Raw genomic sequence first — 22,644 nt, forward strand, 5'->3', positions numbered from 1 at the left:
TTTATAGAAATAGGCAAAAGCTACATTTGGCATGGTGAAATAAATAATCGTTAACAAAACAAGTCCATCAACTAATTTTCAAAATTGATTAAAAAGTTCTCACTTTGCTTGAATATGCTTATTTTGAATGGTGATGATAAAAAGTTATGGCTTTTTAGTTTATATAGCTTACACAATCGCAATAACTCAATATGTTTGTGGTTAATCAAATAATAGATGTATGCTAATGGTTTGTTTATGTATATTCATCTCCTTCGGATAAATCAACTTATATTATACAAGTTATATAAAACTGAAATTTGGTATTTCTGTACCAAACAATATTCCCATGCGTAGCATGGAGCCAAAACTAGTTACGTATTAAAACAGAAATCACAACTTTGATTGTGATTTTCTTTTAAAATGGACCTAATTAACATATTCATAGAAAGTCATGTTACATTTAATCTCTAATCTTATTATCTAAATTTTGGGTCTATCAGAAATTTTTATTAGTCTATCAATAATTGGATTTAAAGAATAGATAATCTATTGGATTTATAGATAGTATAAATTAAATATATATAATTTAATGTTGTAATACTATATCTCCATATATTTAATATTTAAATATTTGTCGATGTTAACTTTTAAAATTATAAAGATTTTATTAAAATAACAAAAATCATATTATCTAACAATGATTAATTTTTACTACCTTAAACCAAAGAAAACAAATTTTCAACTATATAGTTTATTTTAAAAATTAAACAAAACTAAATGTTTAATTATTTACTCGATAATATAAATCTATGAAGCAGAAAGTTTAATTTTTTAAAAACTTTATAAATTTGTGAAATGTTACAATATCTTTGAATATGACAGTAAAATAATATTTTACTAATTTTTATATATATATATAGTTACGATTTTAATAATAAAATAATAATCCGAAAATATATATATATAGAAGAAGATACAAATACATGTGAAAGTTTAGAACAATCCATTCAATGAAAAAAATATACCGTAAACTTATTTTGTTTTAAAAATTGATAAACACATATATTATAACATATACCAATTTTGAATTAAAAATAAAATATTTATATAAAAATAAATAAAGTCAAAAATCCACGCAGTTACACGTATCGAAATCTAGTAATTATTTAAATGTGAAATAATTAACTATGTGAAACATGTATGTGAATATTATTGATTCGAAGTTCAAAAAAATATATATATTATTGATTCGCGTAAGAAAAAAATCATGTGTTCATATGGAACGAGTGGGAATATTGCTACTCGTCACATGCGACTTCTGACACGATGCTACGTATAACGTATGGATAAAAAAGTGCCACGAGAAATTCGATTTCTTTTTTTTTTGTAAAAAAAAGAAATTCGATTTTCTTTCTTAAGTTTTGTATGTATTTTTAATAATAGCTATTCAGTTTTTTCATCGTTGATATATAAACCCACGTAATACAATCAAAATGCCACAGACGCTAAATCTATAAACAAACTTTCATCGTTATTTAACGATTCGTTAAATACCCTTGAATCGCATTTAGATCTCACTATGCGTAGAAAAATGTTCTAATTCTTTATATCGTTGAATATTTCCACAATTTATTTCGCTTTCCTCATTGTCGCCATTGATAATACTATATATTAAACTAGTAGTGTACTAGAAACTGTTTCTCTTTTGAATCCAGTTGGCTTGTGTATGCATGTGAATTGTGATGGGAAATAACTATGTAATATGGAAGATTAACCTCGATGCACGAGCTCTAATTTGACCGTTACGAAGTTAGTATACTAAGCCGACGACTGGTTTTACCGCTACCACCCGCAAACGCAGCTTTTGCGGTTAGTAGCAGTTGTCGGCGGTTTGCAACAATCACTTAAATCGCTCTAAACCGCTTCAAACCGCTTCAAACCGCTCCGAATCTCATAAATTCAAAAGCTGGCTCCAGCTAGCGTTTGCGGTTGCAGACGATTGCGGGAGGGTAAATTTTTGTTCTTTTTTTAAAAACAATATATATACAAAAGCAAAAATATTTAATAAAAAATTTAAAATTGAAATTATGAAAATATTAAAATATATCTATTATATTTTAATTAATATTATAAAATTTTATAATAAAAAAATTTCAATAAATTTTCAAAAATTAAAATTATAACTTTCTAAATATAAATTTTATATTTATTATAATTTTATGATTTTTGATATTTTTATAATTATATTAAATGTAAATATTGTTAATTTATTATTTGACTGTTACCGCATTCGGTAGTTAACCAGTCATAAGTCATCCGCAAACGCACCAATTTTTAACCGCAGTACCAGTCGTATAATCTCTTAAAACCGCTAGAAACCGCAACCGCCCGCATCCACAAACTCCCGCAACCGTAACCGCAGCCGGTGCGTTTGAACCAGTCAGACCCTAAATCCAAGGACATTAACATTATATTTTGTTAACTAAAGACATCGCTTCTATATTAATTTAGAAATGAAAGCCTCTGACAGTAATCGTTTATTTCTTCTTCTATTTGACAGTAATTCTATTTCTTTTTTTTTTTTTGTCTGTGTGGATCAGACGCAACATGAAATGGATTGAAGACAGCGCTTACTACCCAGAGCATTGAAAAAGATCCAAACTTTTACACCCATTGACTCGTACAATTATTTTTAGAAAGATGGAGTGGTATTCGTATTAAGAGAGATACTAGAATAGGGAACATAGGAAGTTTGCTTACAGAACAACAAAACCAGAGATGTATCTTTCTCTTTATTTTGTTTTGTTTCAGGCTTCAATGCGTGGGAAAAGCAGGGAGACGAAAGCAAACATGAGGCTTTGCCGGGTGTGTTGTTACCATATTCAACTAGTGAGGAGACGAATTGTATTGGAAATGATGGAGAGTTTGTTTGTACAAGAGAACGTTATCGAAAGATTATTCTCCAAAATGGTTGATGTCGAAGGTAACTCAGGTCTTTTACTGGATATTAACGTGAACAATGAAACGGAAACAACAAATTCTCAACACAAAAGTCTGTAAGAAAAAAAGAAACCAACACAAGTCATTAATAGGGGTAATCTTTCTACAATATTACTATGGACGACTTCTGTTGATTTTATTCTTTCTTCCTGTTACAGAGTTGTTAATGGACCCCTTGAAAGCATTTCTTTTGATCTTGCTTTAGATACATTAGCTGAAGGTATTACTTACTTCCATAGCATTTAGTTACTTACTCATCACCGCATCTACTTTTTAATAATCTCTGGATTTTATATGTGAAGACTTGGTGGTTAGCGTATGTCTTGGTGGCTCATTTGGATTTGGATATGTTCTATATTCAATTATTAATCATGTTCCTTGGCTTGTATGTTACAGTGTGTAGGCGGAACTCTGTGCATAAGTAGTTTGGAGGGGATGTGATGGAGAATGATTTTGTGGGCAATAGCAGTTTTCTTATGCTTTTTATTTGTATTTTGAATGCGTAAAATTTAATATTTTGGTTTTATAAAGTTTTACGAGATTGAAACAGGTTTGGACTAATTGAATTGAATACTAGGTATTACTATGTACAAAAAAAAATTGGATTATTGGATTTCTCAGGTACAAATTAAAATTATTAAAATAATACTAGGTTTATGAAGTATTATTAAGCCAAACAAATGCCTGAAAGGAATAAACAATATTAGTTTAAGATAAATAATTTATATAAATAATTTATTTTAATTTGTTGTATGTAATAAATTGGGAGAAAAAAAACTCAAGAAGTCGTCCATAGTAATATTGTAGGAATTAGGTTTGATAGGTATTACTAAGAAGACAATTTTTTTTTGTCTAAAACGTGTTTAAAACTTTTAATAATAAAACACGTCTAAAACGTGTTGAAAAATAGATAATACATGTTCGAATATTTACACTTAGTAATACTCAAGGTAGTAGTAATATTTTATTCTTCATAGTAATACTTTTGCAAAATACAATATTTTTTAATAATACAACTTCAGAAAACAAATTTATTAGTAATACCAATATATTTATACAGTTTTAGATTGTATATAACACATTGCCAAAAAAAAGTTTCAAAAAATATGTATTTTCAATTATTCATCTCATAATGACATTCCAATCAAAACATTAGTATGGAAGTATAAAGATGTTTTCTATGGAAATGAGAAGTTTTCTAAGAGCTTAAAAAATTATAAGGCTCTAACTGGTAACCATAAAAAGAATAAAAAGAATAAAATGGAATAAAATAAAAGGAAAATCTATTCCTCTCCTATTTTTTCAAGAAATAATTGTAGTCTTTTATTCTTTAAATCTTAAGGAATGTTAAGGAATCATACGTAACAAATATTCCTTGTAAATGGTGAAAATTGTAAGAAATGTTAATGAATTAACTATTCCCACCCATTCCCTTGGTCACCATTTGGAGCGAGTATTTTAGTCTAATTTGACAAATAAACACTTATATGGACATATTATCACGTAATATATGATATACATCTTCTAAAAATAAATAATAAGACAATAATTAAAATTCGTATAAATATACATAATACATAGTAATTCAAAGTATTTTAAGATAGTTTAAAGTAGTTCACAATAGTACCTAGTAGTTCATTTAATAGTACAAGTAATTCTAGTAATTCCAAGAATTTTAATTTTCATCGATTTAACATTTTTAACCCATCACGAGAGTGTTATTCCCACCACTGTAGTGTATTATTTTGCTTCAAAAGAGTGCAAATAAGCAGAAATATACAGAATCATCTTTAAACATTATTTTCGTATTTTTTTATACCAGTACACTTAAAACTTTAGTTTTTCATTAGTTTAGGTGTTTTTAAACGACCAAGAACGTGTTACACAACCCAAATTATAGTCTAACACCATTTAAATGTTTTTTTCCTTAAAACAATGTTAAATTTAGGGAAATATACATAATTTTCTTTAAACATTATTTATATATTTCTTTAAAAATTCCACTATTCTTAAAGTTTTAGTATAAAAAATAATTTATATAAGTATTTTATTTAGTTTATTTTTGAAATTAATTCTTGGTTAAAGTATTATTGAAATACATTTTTATCAAATTTGTATTTTGAAATATTATTGTAATAATATTTATAGATATTTCTGAAATTAACTGTTGATTAAATATGAAATAATTTATTTTAAATTTGATAATTTTTATATAAAAGAGATAAAATTTAGTTTAAACAAAAATAATTTATATAAGTATTTTATTAAATTTATTTTGTAACTAATTGTTCATTAAAATATAATTTAAATACATATTTGATTAAATTTTTGTTTTTTGAAATATGTATATATAAACAATTTTGTAAATATTTTTAAAAAATATTTTTAAGAATATGTTTTGATTAAAATATTATTTAAATACATATTTTATTATATTTGTATTTTTTAATGTTTTAAAGTATACAATTATTTTGAAATTAATAGTTGATTAAAATATAAATATTTTATTTTAAATTTGTTCCCTTTTATGTGAAATAGATCAATTTTTTTTGGAAAATTTCGTTTATATATGTATTTTATTAAATCTATTTTGATATTTATTTTTTATTAAAATAATATTAAAATATTTTATTTCATTTTTTTTATTTTTTACGAAAATATTATGTTAAAATACATGGAATTTGTTTTTATTTCTAAAATTTTTAGTTATATCATTCATTAAATAATTAAAACATAAATTTGGTTGGAGAATAAAAAAGAAGACATGGAGACCAAATGTAAATTTTGATTTAATACATCAATTTTATAAAAAGAAAAGAGGGGTCCGCAAAATATTAAAATATTAAAACAAAGCGGGGTCCGCGAGCATGAATGGATGAGGTCCGCAGATGATTTAAAAATATTATTAAAAAAGGGTAATAGAAGAAAAGGAAAAAGGAGGTGGTAGTGAGAAAAAAGTGAGCTAGTTAGAATAGTTTTTTTCTAACCGGAACGTTTAGATTACTAGATAAATTTACTGTTTTTATTTATTTTTATTAAAATAACAATTTTATTGACTTCATGGTTAATTACCTAATTTTTAAAAAGCACACAATTAAAAAATAACCTAAGTTAGTACTTCCGATAGTTTGTTGAAATTTTAAGATTAAAATTTACAAATTTAGTTTATATTAAACCACATAGTTTTGGCTATAGGTCTCCATGTACTTGATTAGTCTTTACAAAGTAGTTCAAACAAACATAAAAGTTGCCCGCCTAGACTTTACAGAGAGAAGGGTTTGTGTCAAATGTTGTGTGGAGAATTTAAGATTTTACCTCAAGACACCGTTGATACATTATCCAGTTAAGAATTAAGTAGATGATATACGTACCATATAGAGGGACCTGATTGCATCAGAATCAGATGAGTGAACATGATCGGTGAAAATAACAAATTGAGTCTGATCATTCGGGTAAAAACAATAACCTCCTTGTTTGATCCAAGCTACCGTTACTGCACTATAATCCACAAGAGGAATGCTATCAACCCTGCAAAGTTCAATAGTTTATTCTGTTAACATCTGACCGGACTCTTCACAGATCCAATATATGTTGCATAGATCTAAATAAATCTAAATTACTTTTTTTTTCTCATACTTTTTTTTTTTTTTTCATACTTGTCTACAACAAACTGACATAATTTTAAAACTGAACAATACAAATGTTTATGTTATAGTTTTTTACTCTGCCTTTTCTGAAAAAAAAACTCATATGCACCACCACCATTAATACCTACAAATTATGCACACCCTGCAACAAAAAAAATTTAAAGCTCTCTGAATCTCTCCAAAATCACCTTAACAGTATCAATCACTTCCCGACTTGATTTTAAATTAGACCGCCACAATCCACCATATCAATTTAAGAACTTGTTGATGATGAACTTTAGGGAAGATGAAATTTTCGATTTGGTGCAGAAAAAAGAAAGTAGATATGAAGGCACTGGTCTGTTTCAAAAAAAAAAAAAAAAAAAAAAAAGAAAGATATGAAGGCACTGGTCAAGATCAAATTGAATTCTAGGAGAGATGAACAGATCCGTTGCTCATTTGACAATGGCGAAGATAGAAAAAAACTAAAAAATTAAAGGAAAAAACAAAGAGTAATTGTAGATGAAAAAAATAATATAAATAAGAAAATTGTTTAAAATCATGATCAGTTAACCTGAACGTGGATGAAATATTATGAGAATAAAATGAAGTTTTTTCAAAAGAAAAAATGTCGCTGAAATATTGGGAAATTTGGACTTGATTTTTGTTGGATAATTTTTTTTTGTAAAATATTTTTCATGTGTCGTAATCTGATTGGATAGGTAACTTATGTTTTAGTATATAAAATATATTTTTTATGAGTTTTCTTGCAGCCGCGCTAATGAGCTTTAGAGCCCGTGCTCTTTTGCCTGAGCTAAACCCACACTAAGTTGAATTCCTTAACCGATCGAGCACAAGTCACATGATAGAATTCAGAGATTCATCCGAATTTTACTCTGCTTCTATGAATTATGATTGTGCTTTCAGTATAAATTATAAAGAACATTCCAAATTGTGTTAGCCTAATAAACATGTCATAGTAGCGTCTATGCTTAGAGATGTGACATGTCATGCATCAAATTCATTCTACATGGATAACGACCACATCCTTATGGCCGCATTAACAACATCAAAGCTTGTACCATTCTCTTAGAGATTCATCTAGTTTGTATTTGTTCCAACTTCCAAGAGAGCAAATGTTCTTGTTGATTCTCTAGCTAAATTGTCTTGTATGAAGTTAATTCTCTAGCTAAATTGTTTAGGCCCTATCCGTTGAAACCTTGTAACTTCAAACCCGTTTATACACGTACCAGTTGAAATCCGTTTAATTTAAAGATGCTCGTTTAAGCTCGTTAGGCCCGTTTACATTTTCAAATACAGTTTTAATCATTTTAATACATATTTAATTATATCTTAGTAGAATTTTAATTATTTCAATTCTTAATTAATACAATTAAAATACAATGAACTTTAAATAAATGATAAGATTAATGAAGCAAAGAGATTTTATGAAATGAAAAATATAAAGAAGCTGTTTTATCTGATTTCAAAAGTTTATAATAAATAAAAATTTAAATTTAAGCAAAATTTTGTAAATTAAAAATAGTTTAATTTTTATTAAATATTAATCATTCATCATATCTTAAAAATAACAAATTTTAATAAGTTTGACACACAATTATAACATAACTATTTTCTTTCATAAACACAAACTAAATATAACATAATCATTTTGTTACAAAAATATAAATTATGACATTTTAAAATTACCATTAAATTATTTTTAAATAAGGACAATTCTCTTAAATAATTATTTTTAAGTTTTTGTCATCAAAATAGTCATAAAAAGAATATGACCAAAATAGCTCCTTTTTATTTCGATTTTTATTTATTTATTTAAATTTTTTTTTTGAAACCTCACCTTCAAAACCCCGCCGCTTAATTCTAAACCATAAGTCTAGATTAATTAACCTTAGGGTATAAATGTGTATTTATCCTTTAATAAAACCTCTTTTGGTCATTTTTTTCCTGAGGGTTATTTTGTGAAAATAAACTAAAAATGGCTACCATAGAAAGTTTATCTTTAAGTAAGGTTAATTCTATTAAATAACATTTTTTAAATTTTTGTTATTAAAATAGTCATAAAAATATGACCAAATAACCTCTTTTTATTTTGAAATTTTTAATATTTATTTTTTATTTTAAAATTTTGAAACCCCACCTTCGAAACCTCACCACTTAACTTAAAACCATAAGTCTAGATTAGTTAACTTTTGGATATAAATGTATATTTATCATTTAAAAAAACTTGTTTTTGTCTTTTTTTTTCTTGAATACTATTTTTGTGAAAATAAACTAAAAAGAATATCAGAACCCTAACACAGCCGTAAAAGAAAAAAAAGCGATTCTTGATCTTACCTTTTCCGGTGGCCGGTGAGCTTCGTCGGTGCCGTGAGAAGGTCCTTAGTCTAGTTATGTGAGTCTGTTTAGGATGAGATGAGGCTTTCGAGACCCATAGAAGTTTTGGATATGGGAATCGATTTCGATTTCATCCTCCAGTTTACTTGGGTTCCTTCACTAGATCCGTAGCTTTTTTTGGTGCGCGGTGCAAGTTATACCGGCTCAGATGTGGGGTGGTACTTATTCCATCGGATCGGGTAAAGTAGAATTCACGTATTTCAATGGTGGTCTCTCGTACTTCCCCTGTCCTTTTGACTTTGTTTTGCTGCTTCGAATGTTCTCAGTCTCGGTTAATTGTTAGTTGTGTTTGTCTTAGCCTGGCTCTGGGTCCAAAGCCTTTCGATATCAGTTCGGCTCTGCATGAAGGTCGTCGTTTAAGGGCGTTCTTATGGATTTTCTTAATGAAGTTTCTTCGTGGAACCAACTTGAGAGAGTGTAGCAGATTCAGAGCCAGGGGTTCGGCTTTTAGATTTCTTGGAAAAAGATTCAGTTGTTGATGGACTTGTGGAGTTTGTTTGGTCTAATGGCTTTGGTGGGAGATATCATTTTCTATATTTTCAGGTAGAGTTTCTCTGCATTGGAAGTTGGTCGTGCTCTGTCTTCGACAAGACGTATGGTTCTTGATTGTTGTCATCTTTGGTAAGGCCTCACTGTTAGTCATCTGATCGTTGTATTGTTCTCTTCTGCTGGTGAAGTTTCATGGCAGAGAAGTTGTGCAGTTCCTTGGTTTGAAACCAACGGTTTTTTTTTCCGGATTACTTGGTAAGAGGCGGTGGAGCCTTAGCTCAATTGTGTGCATTTTTTTGAGTAGTTAATTGCCAACCGCTGTCTTCTTTTGCTGCTCGGGTTGAAGATTGTTTCTCTTGTGGCTTCTTGTGCTGAAGCAGTCTTGTGTATGGTTCTTGAACGTGTTTCTCTGGTGGAACAGTTCTAGGAAGTCCTCTTCAACTCAAATAATTAGGCTTGCATCGCTTTCTTACTCATCTCTGTTTCCGGCTCCGTTCAGCTTCTCCATTCTTGAAATGAAGTGCATTGTGTATCTCCATATTGTCATAATCAACTTTGTCTTCTTCTTTTTTTGTCTAGTTTATGGTTCAGTGTATGTTTTAATCTTAGTCTCCAGATGGTGCATATCACCTTGCCGACTTATGGCTGTAGAAAAGTTGTAAATCTTTACTGGCTTTGTATGAACTTTTTGCTGGCTTTGTATGATAGTTTGTTCGAAGTTAATATTAATCTACTAGATGACAAAACAAAAAAACTAAAAAGGATATCTTAGCGAATTTTTCTTTAATTAATCTATATCTAATTATTTTTCTTTAAAAATAATTTATAAATAAACCTTAACGGATATATGCCTATTAACAAAACGGGCCTAAAGGTAATAAACCCGTTTATTTTCGTAATAGTAAACCGGTAATGGGTCAACAATTTTACACTAGACCCGTTTAAGCCGCTTCAGGCCCACATGCCCATTTTAACATCTCCAGTTGTAGACCAATGGTTACATGTAAACAAACTTACGTAACAACACTTTGCTCTAAGTGTCATGTCCACAACTTGTTATGAAGTTCAAGATCACAGAGACTAGAAGTGTCAGAAATTGAAAAGGAAAACATTAGTCAGGGGAATAAACAAAAACAAGTGCTGCAGAGGAATAGAAACAACGGCTAGAGTTTTTCTGGGTCTAAGGAGACTTGTAGAAAAAGTGAAACGACCTTTATGTCTCTAGTACTAGTTGTAGACCATGTATTTGGGGGTTGCACTGAACTTCTGATAACCTTTGATGACTTTGTTCACTGCATCCAGAAAGTCTTTCTCAGTCACAGTCTTTCTCCTAGCTCTGATTGCATACATTCCAGCTTCAGTGCACACACTTCTGATATCAGCTCCTGCAAGAAGAAAATTTAACAGAACAAGTCAGGTTACAAATCTCAAGAGACAAAAGAAAGAAGAGTATGTGAGAGTTGTTTACTGGTTGGGATCATTACCGGTTGAGTTTGGGCAGAGGCGAGCAAGGAGTTCAAAACGGATGTCTCTCTCGCAGTTCATGGTTCTTGTGTGAATCTTGAAGATCTGTGTTCTGCTCTCCAGATTAGGCAAGCCAAACTCAACCTTACGGTCAAGACGTCCAGGACGTAAAAGAGCAGGGTCCAGCGTGTCAGGCCTGGAATAACAGAGTACATACAGAAATAGCCAATGAGTCAAACGGTATAACTGTTTTCTGTTGTGTAGTTTACTTAGATGGTAATGAGATTGTGGACTGACCTGTTTGTTGCCATAAGAACCTTGATATTACCACGTGCATCAAACCCATCAAGCTGATTCACAATCTCAAGCATAGTACGCTGGACTTCGTTATCACCTCCTACACCGTCATCAAATCTTGCACCACCAATGGCATCAACTTCATCAAAGAACACAATGCAAGCTTTTTTGGACCGTGCCATCTGGAAAGCGAGTATTGTAAACAACATGTCATAGTATAGCAGTCTTGGCTAGACAACACACAGATAGCAAGAAGAAGTGTTGACAATTGCTTACCTGAAACAGTTCACGAACCATCCTAGCTCCTTCACCGACATACTTCTGAACAAGCTCACTGCCGATGACCCTGATAAAGCAAGCATCGGTTCTGTTGGCAACAGCTCTAGCCAAAAGGGTTTTACCGGTACCAGGAGGACCATAGCAGAGAACTCCCTTTGGAGGATCTATTCCGAGCTTCACAAACTTCTCTGGGTGAAGCATTGGCAGTTCAACGACCTACAATCAACAAAGAGAATAACAACACGCTTAACAATTCACTTCCTTGAAATCCTTCTTTTTTTTTGTTTGTAACAAACATATTTCATTCATAATTCAGCCACCTACAAAGATAAAAGCAACATCAAAGACTCGATGTGCGATCCTAGTGAAAACGTTCAATACAAGGCAGTGAAGAGATAGAGACACAAGTTTAGATAAACTTGATAACAAGTTGAAAGAGTGATCATAGAAAAACTCGATCAACTAGAATAAAAATAGAAGAAGTACAAGTATTTTACGAAAAATTCAGGCATTTTGATCGATTTTACAATATTTGAAATCCTATATCACATCAATAAGCTTATAATTATTATTATCTATAAAATATTTTATTTATAAGACTATTGTATTATACAATATCTAAAATTATTGTATTATACATAAAAAATGTAAAACAAATGACACATAATGATAACAAAGTTAAAACATACCTCTCGCATCTTCTCAATCTGCTCCTTGCAGCCACCAACATCATTGTAAGTAACATCAGGTTTCTCTTCAACTGTCATCATGGTGACACTAGGATCTATTTTTGGAGGTAGAGGAATCTGTATCTGATACTTATTTCTATCAACTCTGCAAATAATACAAAGCAAAGATGAAAATATCAATAGAAGACAGAAGAAACTGATAAGCAGAGACAGTAGCAGGAAACATACCCCACGCGCATGCCTTCTTCAATGTCAGTGGGAGAAACTTTATCGCCAAGGCCAACGACAAACTGCAGTCAAGAAGAAAACCAGTTATAACCAAAAACTGGAAGGCTAGTACAAATAATTGGTTGTACCTTGGCTATCTGTTTGACATTAATGACGTACTTGGCGTCTTCAGTGTTTGGACTAATAATCTTTGTGCATCTAGCAACCTGGACAGTGCAAACCTCAGTCCCTTATACTTAAACAGTTAGGTAGAGAAAAAGATGTTCAGAGAAGCCTACCTGCAAAGGTTGTTCCTCTTGCATCATCTGTTTATCAGCAACGAGATCCCATTGACTGGGAAGAGCTAAACCAGTATCAGACTCCTTGATACCGCAGAGATCGTTGATCCTCTTGGCGATCTCCTTGATTTCTTTCCCTACTTTCTTATCCGGTGCAGAGCAAGGCACTAACCCCTGCAAAAGAATCAGATTCTTGAATATCAGAAAGAAATAAAAAAGATTCGAATCCCACATCGAGTTTAGGGTTGGGAGACGCTTACATAAGTCTTCAAGAGAGCTATATCATCTTCGTCAAGAGGGCGAGGATTCTTCTTGTCTTCAACATTATCTTCAATCTCTCTCACCATCTTTGCCGGATTTCGATCGGAGGATCTGAGCCCTAGAGCAAATGCGAATTGATTTTAGTACTTGTCTTGCAAGAGAGGAAAAGAATAGAAGCGCTTCTACTGTGTTACTACTATATATATACTACACAGACAACCACCACGCTTCGACCCTAGTACGTGTATCCTTCAAGCTCGGCCCATATAATCCGTATTGCTGGAGATATCATATGGGCCGGAACTCACGACTGATCCAATATTTTAAAATAATTTTTTTTTTTAATTTTTTTTTTGTTATATTTATATAATTGTTATAATCCCTGTTCGGGAACGCGCTAGGCGTTAGTCGGGCGGTCGGGTTGGGCCTAACGCCTAAAGAGAAAATCGGGGATTAATCGGAAATTATGCGGGGCAGAATTTTTAGATGGTTTACTATGTTATAAAACATGTTAATCTTTAATTGTGTATAACATTAATACATTTTCATGTTTAAGATTGTATAAAACACACAAATAGAATATATAAACTTAATATAGTGTAATTTTCATTAAAATTATGAATATAAATGATATTTATAAAATTTTAGATCAAATAAATAAATAAAAATATTATTAAAAAAAAAAAATAATAAATAAATAAATAAATAAATAGATTAGGCGGCCGCCTAGGCGGCTAGGCGGTCATTTAAGCGGCTAGGCGGTCATTTAGGCGGTCTAGGCGGAAAAAAAATCGGATATCCGATTTTTTAAACCGATTTGGCATAAATCGGGGCGGAAAAGTGACGCGTAACGCCTAGGCGGCTAGGCGGCCGAGTTTTAGAACAGGGGTTATAATTAAGCTGAGATAAAGAATGAATTAGTTTGTTTTATTAGAGCAATGAATCTTTTATATATAAATACTATAGATTAGGGATAAAGTTTTGAGAGAAAAAATAAAGTTTGGAAAGTAAGTAAATTTATGACTTTCAATAAATTAACTTTTTCAAAGTAGCAGTGAATGGGGTCTTGGTGAATTGATCAATCATATTTTCACTTGAAATAATTATCAAATTTATCAATTTTTATATTACAAAATATGAAAGGAAATATTATTTTTAATCAAGAATAAACTAAAAATAAATAAATTTTAAATAAAAAATTAATTTATATTTATATTATCTTTTGCTTCTTCATTTGTTGTAGAGTGGGTAAAACCTAGTACAATATACACAAGGATTTTTTGCGGTTCTATAAATTTTTGATACTAAGACTTATAAATTTAATATAATTTTTTTGACACTACGTAGAAAAAATGATTATGCAAACTAGGCATGGGCGTTCGGGTCGGATTCGGGCCGGTTCTTTTCGGGTCTGGATCTTTCGGGTCCTAAAAATTTAGACTCAATAGGTATTTAGAAATTTTCGGTTCGGGTTCGGATCGGTTCTTCTCGGGTCCTGATCGGTTCGAGTCTATAATTAAAATACTCATACAATACCCGTAATTTTTCGGATCCATATCGGATCCGGGTCGAGTTCGGATATTTAGGATGTGAAAAGGACACGACATACCAAATTTCATCAAATTTAGTTGATATTTGTCATATATATCTAAAATTTTACATAATAATTTAAATGAAGCTATTAATAACTAAAATAAAATATTTTTAAACTCTACATTTTAAAACTTCATATTACTTAAAAAATATTACAAAATAATAACAAATATTGCTAACAAAATATATTTCAACTAAATCATAAAATAATATATATAAAATAGAACACAAAAACATCATAGTTTTAGATATACATATTTTTAAGTCGGGTACAAATCGGTTCTTATCGGGTCAGATCTAATGGGATCGATTCTTTTCGGGTCCGGATCTATTCGGGTCGGTTCTTTTCGGTTTCAGTTTTTTCGGGTAACAAAAATTTAGACCCAAAAAGTACTTGTAAATTTTCGATCCGGTTCTGGGTTGGATATTTTTGGATCGGTTCCTGTTCGGGTTTACGGGTCCATGTTAAAATGACCGGACCTAATGCAAACCACACACATACGCGCATCGCCAGCACCATAAGTAATTCCAGTTTTTTTTTTTAATTCTAGAATTATAGGATTCAATAGTGTAATTGATAGGATCTATAAACTGTGGTTTTTCGGTTTGGTTCCAGATAAATGTGTCTAAGCTAGTTTTAGACTAGAACTAATTACAGTAAAAAATATCAAATTATAGGTACAAATATATTAATGTGTCTTCGTTTTCTAATTCTAATTCTAATTCTAATTCTATTCAACCCGAGACACACAACAGGGATCCATAATCGATGTTGTATTAATACACACTTGACTATAAAAAGATTAACAAATTTTATCTTGTTGTTTTCTACAACTCTATCTGGGATAGGCCCAACACTTTCAGGCCCAAATATCATTTGGAGCGAGTAGTCAGTCGTAACGTAGGGCTTTCTTACATGATGTGCAAAATCATAGAGGTTGAGATAGAGTAGAAAGCGTCTGAACGAACACACGAAATGAGATGAGAGACAGAGAATGGAAAAATAGATTGAGAGGTGGATCTGTGGATGGAAATTAGGGTCTTCTTGATCGTTGGCGGATCTATGAAACTGATGAAGGAATCGTCATCTCCCTCTTCGTCGAGCCAAAAGGCGTTTGATGTCTTTTGTCTGGTTGCAAAGTTTGAAACTTTGGGATCTCGTGGAGTTTTGGGATCAAGAGGCGGGTCTCTGGATGGAGATTGGAACCTTCTCGTGGGCGGGCGGATCTCTGAATTTGGTGACGGGATCGCAATATCTCCAAATGGCGTTTAATGTATTTTCTCTGGCTGCAAAGTATGGAACTTTGGGATTTCGTGGAGATGAGAGATCGAGATACGGGTCTCTGGATCGTGGGTGGATCTATGAATCTGATGACGGGATGGTCACATCTCTCTTCGTCCAGCCAAAAAATGTAATTTGAATTATTTGCTCTGGTTTGGATCCTCTTATTTGTTTGATTTATTTGTTCTGGTTCCAAAGTTTGGTACTTTCGGATTGGTTATAGGATCGAGAGGTGGACGCTGATTGGGTTTTGCAAGAATTGTGCATCATGGAGATGAGCTGTGGATTGGGATATTAGGATCTTATTGTTTTGTGGGCAGATGGAGATTATGATTTTTTTTTGGAGGAGGCGAGTACAACGGTGGTGGATTCGATGATGCGCTTTTGGAAGTTATTTGTCGAGAAAAAGTCGAAGGTGAAGCAAGATAGTTTTTCAAAATGTATGGAGGTTTTTCTATAGTTCACATTTATGAGGGCTAGTAGACTCAGCTATCTACTCTACGTTGATTAGTAAGCGGGAAGTTCAGACGAGGTGCTGGGTTTCTTGGAAGGAACGAGAGAAAAAGAAGAGTGTGACTTGCATGCAATGTACTGATTGATAGATTTTGTGTGTTGAGAATGATTTCGAATCAGTTTATCGAGATCTGGATGAAACAGCTGAAATGAAAAGGGGTTTGTAACCAGATGTTATAAGCTACAACATGATAAGTCTAGAAAGATTCCTGCAAAGCTGTGTGAGAATGGAGAACTCAGAGGAGCTTCTCTCTAAAGTTTTCAGTAGCTTGAATGCTGTTGATTTAGATTCATGGCTTAGACATAGATGAGATATGAATTGATGAGCAAACGGGGATGACTAAGGAAGTTTTTTGTGATCGTTCTACCACATAACGATGGATCTACGAGTGTCTCTATTGATATCCGTGATCTTAGTTGATTTTTCTGTAGAGCTTTGTATAGAGCTGATGGATCTGTGAATGATTTGTGTTGATCGTTGTATAGATTGATTTGTGTTGATCGAACGATGGATGGATCTGTGAATGATTTTTGTTGATCGTTGTATACATTGCGTTTTGTTGATCGTTCTAGAGAGCTGATGGATCTATGAATGATTTTTGGTTGATCGTTGTATACATTGATTTGTGTTGATCCTTCTATAGCTCTTTGTATAGAACCATGAATCTGTGAGTGATTTTTGTTGATCGTTGTATAAAACGATGATTTTTGTTGATCGTTCTATAGCTCTTTGCATAAAACGATGGATCTATTAATATGATAAGCGAAACTTATCTTTGTTGGATCAAAGCAAAGAACACAAGAAAATATTGTAGATCGATGATAAACTGAGTAATATAGTTTGAGAGAAGTTAATGATTGCTTTGAATTCCAAATGATGGCAATCTGGTTACCTGAAAGCATTTCCCTGATCTTTTTCTTTGGCTTTAGATGTTTGTGTTTGAGCTTAAGTTCCTTCCATTTGGTAAACTGTTTCTTAGCCATCATGTTTTCCACCGTCAGTATTGTATTTACCGATTTATCTCTTTGTTTATTAATCTACAGGGACATATGATTCGGATGACGTATTTGGTGGAGTGGACTGCGTTGGATAACAGTTTCTGTTTGGAAGAGAGCCGTGTTTCTCCACCTATTGATGTTTACCTTGTGAAAACTACCATGTCCTACTATAATTCTCTCTCCACGAGTGGTGCAAGTCCGTTGTGTGAATGGACTTTATGCAAGGAGCATAAAGTCGATTTGACTCGACTTTATTCTCCTTGCATTAGATATCAAGGAGATAGAAAATTCTTGTCTGAAATTCGGCCTCAGAGGTTGGTTTCTTCATCTCTGCCCAGTGATATTGTGAATTATGTTTAGGTCTCTCTGATTTTCTTCTTTCTTTTTGTGTAGGGAAATTGTGAAAGAAGACACTGAATTTGAGAGGACTGCGTTAAGCTTCTATCTGCACGAGTGCAGTATGCTTGAACATATTACTAAGTTCGCTGTCAAAACCACACTGGACTTCTATAGTTCTTTCTCCAAGAACAATGCTAGTCCATTATGTGAATGGGTTGATGATCCTCACGGCTTGGTCAACTGCTGGATAGAGCTTCGTGTACCTAATAGTGACTCGTTCCTGCTGTTCACTGTCAACGGCTATGATGATGGCTTTCACTTAATTGAGTCATTTGCGTTTACGTCTCTGAGGTCTGTAGTCAATTTGACTCTACTTCCTTCTGGCAGCATTAGACAGACTGGCGATAGAGTATTCTTGTCTGAAATTCTGCCTCAGAGGTTGGTTTCTTCTTCTCTGGGCAGTGATAAGTTGAAACATGTTTTTAGATCTGGCTGATGTTCTCTTTCTTTTCCTGCGCAGTGATAAAGAAGTCTCTGATGAGAACATGCGCTGTGAGACTGTGAAAGAAGGTGTGGTCAGCGAGATTGTGAAAGAGGATTTGGGGAACGTTGATGAGATTGTGAGGTTGGTTTTTCTTCTTCTCTGGGCAGCGATAATGTGAAACATGTTTTTTCTAGATGTTCCTGATGTGTTCTTTCTTTTCCTGCGCAGTGATAAAGAAGTCTCTGATGAGAACATGCGCAGTGAGATGGATGAGAAGATGGTGAGTGAGACTGTGAAAGAAGATGTGGTCAGCGAGATTGTGAAAGAGGATTTGGGGAACGTTGATGAGATTGTGAGGTTGGTTTTTCTTCTTCTCTGGGCAGCGATAATGTGAAACATGTTTTTTCTAGATGTTCCTGATGTGTTCTTTCTTTTCCTGCGCAGTGATAAAGAAGTCTCTGATGAGAACATGCGCAGTGAGATGGATGAGAAGATGGTGAGTGAGACTGTGAAAGAAGATGTGGTCAGCGAGATTGTGAAAGAGGATTTGGGGAACGTTGATGAGATTGTGAGGTTGGTTTTTCTTCTTCTCTGGGCAGCGATAATGTGAAACATGTTTTTTCTAGATGTTCCTGATGTGTTCTTTCTTTTCCTGCGCAGTGATAAAGAAGTCTCTGATGAGAACATGCGCAGTGAGATGGATGAGAAGATGGTGAGTGAGACTGTGAAAGAAGGTGTGGTCAGCGAGATTGTGAAAGAGGATTTGGGGAACGCTGATGAGATTGTGAGGTTGGTTTTTCTTCTTCTCTGGGCAGTGATAATGTGAAAAATGTTCTTTAGATCCGACTGATGTTTTCTTTCTTCTCCTGCGCAGTGATAGAGAAGTCTCTGATGAGAACATGCGAAGTGAGATTGTTAAAAAAGATTTGGTGAAACACGCTAATGAGATTGATGAGAAGATGGTGAGTGAGACTGTGAAAGAAGAGTTGGTGAGTGAGATTGTGAAAGAGGATTTGGTGAAAGACTCTGATGAGATTGATGAGAACAGGCGCAGTGAGAATGTGAGAGAAGATGTGAAACACGCTGATGAGATCACGCAGGCACAACATCTGTAATGTCTTTCCCTCATTTTCTTATTTTCATTTAATAATTGTTTTTTTCCTAGGTCTCTCTCTACTGATGTTTTTTATTTATTTTCTGCACAGTGACAATGTGACAAAAGACTTGGTAAAAGAAACTGCTGATGCACAGACGTAATGGCTTTCCCATATTGTCAATGTTTATGTTCAAGTTATGTTTTTTCTTGTCTCTCTGATGTTTTTTCTTCTGCGCAGTGACATAGAAGAGTCGGTTAAAGAATGCGCTGAGAAGGCCACGGAGGCATATCTGTAATGGCTTTCCCATATTGTCAATGTTTATGTTCAAGTTATGTTTTCCCTTAAAATGCGCTGAGAAGGTCACGGAGTCATGTTTGTTTTTCTAGGTCTCTCACATGTTTTCTTTCTTTCTGTGCAGTGACAGGATTAGAAGACAGTATATTGCTGACCAGCACAAAAAGAGGGATGAATTGGCGGAAGCTGTGAGAAAACTCACCTTGGAAACGCAGCAGCGTGATTGGGAAAAGCAGCAGAAAGAGAAAAAAGAACAGAGGAAGTTGAAGACAGCGCAGGAGAAGTCCAAGAAAGACGAGCAGAAGAAAAAGAAGAAATGAGATTCTTGCCGAGAGTCATTATCCCGTCTTAACTCTTTTTGCCAAGTACAATCGTTACGAACTACCTCCCTTTTATCTCTCTTGAACTTTCTGTTGCGCTATTGAGTACTGAGCTCTTATGTGAACAAAGTCGAGAAACCTATTCGAAAAGACTACGTTGGCTTTGTTATCTTGTAGTGTTTTGGAGACTAGAGTTCTTAGAAATGTGAATGTCCTGCGTCTCTAGAGGACTAGTTTCTAGATTCAAAGCTGATCGGAATAAGTAATTCATAGCAAGTCATTTTTCTTCGTTCTTGACAAATTACAAGACATTTTCCTTCGTTGAAATGAGGCAACATGAAAACTGATAGATTTACTGGTTGTAAAGTTCTTTTGTTTATATCTTACTGTAAATTGTAATAGAATATCTACATGGTTAAAGAACAAAAAAATCTTAGTGGTAAGTTTCAAGTTGCAATTTGAAACTCTAATGTGTTATGACAAGAAACAAAAAAGGGGCCTTGTTTGTATTTACGTAAAGACTTGTGGACTCAATCTTTTGACTGATCAGTTATTACATTCACAACCCAATGCCAGTCAACAAAGAAGAAGTCAAACCCCAAAAAGAGAGGCAAAAGCAAGACGATGAATGATCGAATACGAAGAAGACACAGGATTACAGGAACATCATGTGGGAGATAGTTTCCGAGTTCCCAAGGCTTTTCAAGTGTCTGAAGAGGAGAGTAGTGCTAGAGAAAACCTATTCACTTTGTTGCAGCATTTGTAGAAACACAAGTCTTGTAACTTGCAAGAATTGATCTTCCTCGAGTGCAAATCTTTGATCCTCTGTAGTTCCTTTAACTTCTAAGGTTTTAGAAGCAAGTAACAAAAGAAAAGAGAGGAAGTGAGTGGAGAGAGATAAAAAGAGAGAAGTAAAACTTCAAATTCTACTGTGGGGGTGTTTGGTTGGTTAGTGGGTTAGTAGTGTAGAGAAACAAAACTAGAATGAAAAATGGAATGTTTCTAAGAGAGGGAAACAGTTGAAAACAGAATTTTGGTATAACTGACATCCACAGTAATGAATGCAACTGCAAGTCCACATCTTTGATTTACAGAATCCGAGTGGAAATGAAGAAATATGTTAAAGAAAAAACGTTCTAAATTGAGATAAGATACATTACACAGAGCTTGTTTTCTCCTTGAATCTTCTCCATTACAAAGCTAAGTAACCTCTCTCTCTCTCTCTCTCTTTATCCACGACTGGAGGCTTTGATTTGATTTGTCTAGCAACTGCTCTGTAGCATCCCCATGAGAGCGTGATGGTGGTTTGGAAGAGTCACCCCACCATGGCTATGGTTTCCACCGTGGTTGTGATGGTCATGACCATGCCCTAGCAGAACAGCCGTTATGATATTCACCAATAGCACAAACGCAGCAACAAGGAACATATAAGGAATCCATTAACCTCACTGGTCTCGGTAAGAAGTCTGATAATAACTTAATACACAAGAATGAATACCAGTGAGCAACCAAATGAGCTGGATAGAGAGACAAGAAGAGCTCCAAGAATCTCAATCCTGAAAAACCCATAAGTCTGCCTGGGAGTGGCTTCCTAACCAATAGCCCAAACGCAGCAACATCATAGAGAAGATGTGCTGCATCGGTTAGTATAGCTTTAGTTCTACCCAAACACTTCAGCGGTCAGCGATATAGAGCTTTCGCATAGAAGCAGTGCGTTCCTCGGTAAGCACCAGAAGCATTGTTAAGATCACACGGTGCTTCTCCACAGTGTTTTTCTTTCTTCATCAGATTCTACATTAACTTAGAGAACGTTCCAAATTGTGTTAGCCTGGCTAATAAACATGCCATAGTAGCATTTATGACTAGGGATGTTACACAATCATGCATCGAATTCATTCTAAAGAACGACCACATCGTTATGGCGGCACCGACAACATACCATTCTCTTAGATTCATCAAGTTTGTCTTTGTTCCGAGAAAAAATGTTCATAGTTGATTTTGATTCGGCCGAAGGCTCAAATTGATACATTAACAGAAATATTCAGTTGATTGACAAGAAAAAAAAAACATATGAAAAAAACATTCCAAAATGTTGTTTTTAGAATCTTAATTTAAAGAAAACTAGATTCTAAAGGTATATTTTTTCTTTTAATTTTTGGGCTTTTTGGAGAATTGACCTATAACTTAAAGTCAAACACAAAACTAACCTCTTTTTTTTTTTAAATTGGTTTTGCCCTATTCACCCCACAAGTTCATATAATTTACGAAAATGCCATCAATTTTTTTTTTCTTTTTTTTTCGAAACTGACATTTTTACTCTCTCACCCTCATCATCTTCAAGTAATTACAAGATTGTCATTGTCATCAATACCACAACCACCATGAACAACCAATTTGAAGCTCTTAATGCTCCCAAAATCGATTTACCCTTCTTCTTTTTCCATTCTTGTGAACTAAACACAACATATCTCTCACTTTCTCTCCACAATGAGCTAAAAAAACCCAAGATTTTGATTCTAAATTTTTTATGGTTCATAGAGTCATAGAAGCTAACGATTCTGGGTGGGTTACTTTCGTTTGTGATTCTGTGTGCTTGGAGAAGTCTTATGTATGCTAAGGAACTTATCTCACCAATTTAAGGTATGACATCGAGTTTTTTTTCCAGATCTGTTCGTCAGACGACTTACTTGGGAAGTCGTCTGGCTGTAGACA

General features: G+C 33.2%; 2 protein-coding genes and 1 long non-coding RNA gene across 15 annotated transcripts; 2 read left to right on the forward strand and 1 right to left on the reverse strand.

Moving 5' to 3' along the window:
- The first annotated feature begins 2,426 nt into the window (after positions 1-2,426).
- Positions 2,427-4,517, forward strand: LOC106395391. Its single transcript, XR_001279241.3, has 3 exons — positions 2,427-2,965; positions 3,141-3,202; positions 3,379-4,517. It is a non-coding gene; the product is annotated as an uncharacterized LOC106395391 (long non-coding RNA).
- Positions 4,518-10,528: 6,011 nt separating this feature from the next.
- On the reverse strand, positions 10,529-13,217 carry LOC106391232 (26S proteasome regulatory subunit 7 homolog A). The gene is made up of 9 exons (XM_013831840.3): positions 13,011-13,217; positions 12,751-12,924; positions 12,601-12,678; positions 12,473-12,534; positions 12,245-12,389; positions 11,553-11,771; positions 11,277-11,458; positions 11,000-11,175; positions 10,529-10,900 (listed from the first exon to the last, which is right to left on the reverse strand). The coding sequence occupies exons 1-9, from the start codon at positions 13,095-13,097 to the stop codon at positions 10,743-10,745; spliced, it is 1,281 nt and encodes a 426-aa protein (XP_013687294.2). The 5' UTR covers positions 13,098-13,217; the 3' UTR covers positions 10,529-10,742.
- A 2,300-nt stretch (positions 13,218-15,517) lies between these two features.
- On the forward strand, positions 15,518-20,101 carry LOC106396367 (golgin subfamily A member 6-like protein 22). Of its 13 annotated transcripts, none has more exons than XM_048753435.1 (12): positions 15,518-16,016; positions 16,110-16,521; positions 17,494-17,712; positions 17,792-18,175; positions 18,258-18,362; positions 18,450-18,578; positions 18,666-18,794; positions 18,882-19,010; positions 19,096-19,332; positions 19,427-19,474; positions 19,556-19,609; positions 19,737-20,101. In XM_048753435.1, exons 2-12 carry the CDS (start codon positions 16,505-16,507, stop codon positions 19,930-19,932), a joined length of 1,647 nt encoding a protein of 548 aa, XP_048609392.1. In that variant the 5' UTR covers positions 15,518-16,016; positions 16,110-16,504; the 3' UTR covers positions 19,933-20,101. The 13 variants fall into 13 exon arrangements, 10 of the variants coding, with proteins under 10 accessions (XP_048609392.1, XP_048609386.1, XP_048609389.1 ...); XR_007321941.1 differs by lacking the exon at positions 16,110-16,521 and having other exon boundaries at positions 15,528-16,016; positions 17,444-17,712; positions 19,556-19,646; positions 19,737-19,771; positions 19,809-19,916; XM_048753430.1 differs by lacking the exon at positions 16,110-16,521 and having other exon boundaries at positions 15,529-16,016; positions 17,444-17,712; positions 19,737-19,771; positions 19,809-20,101.
- Positions 20,102-22,644: the final 2,543 nt, after the last annotated feature.

This window comes from Brassica napus, chromosome C4 (genome assembly GCF_020379485.1).
Source record: "Brassica napus cultivar Da-Ae chromosome C4, Da-Ae, whole genome shotgun sequence".
NCBI classification, from domain to species: domain Eukaryota; kingdom Viridiplantae; phylum Streptophyta; class Magnoliopsida; order Brassicales; family Brassicaceae; genus Brassica; species Brassica napus.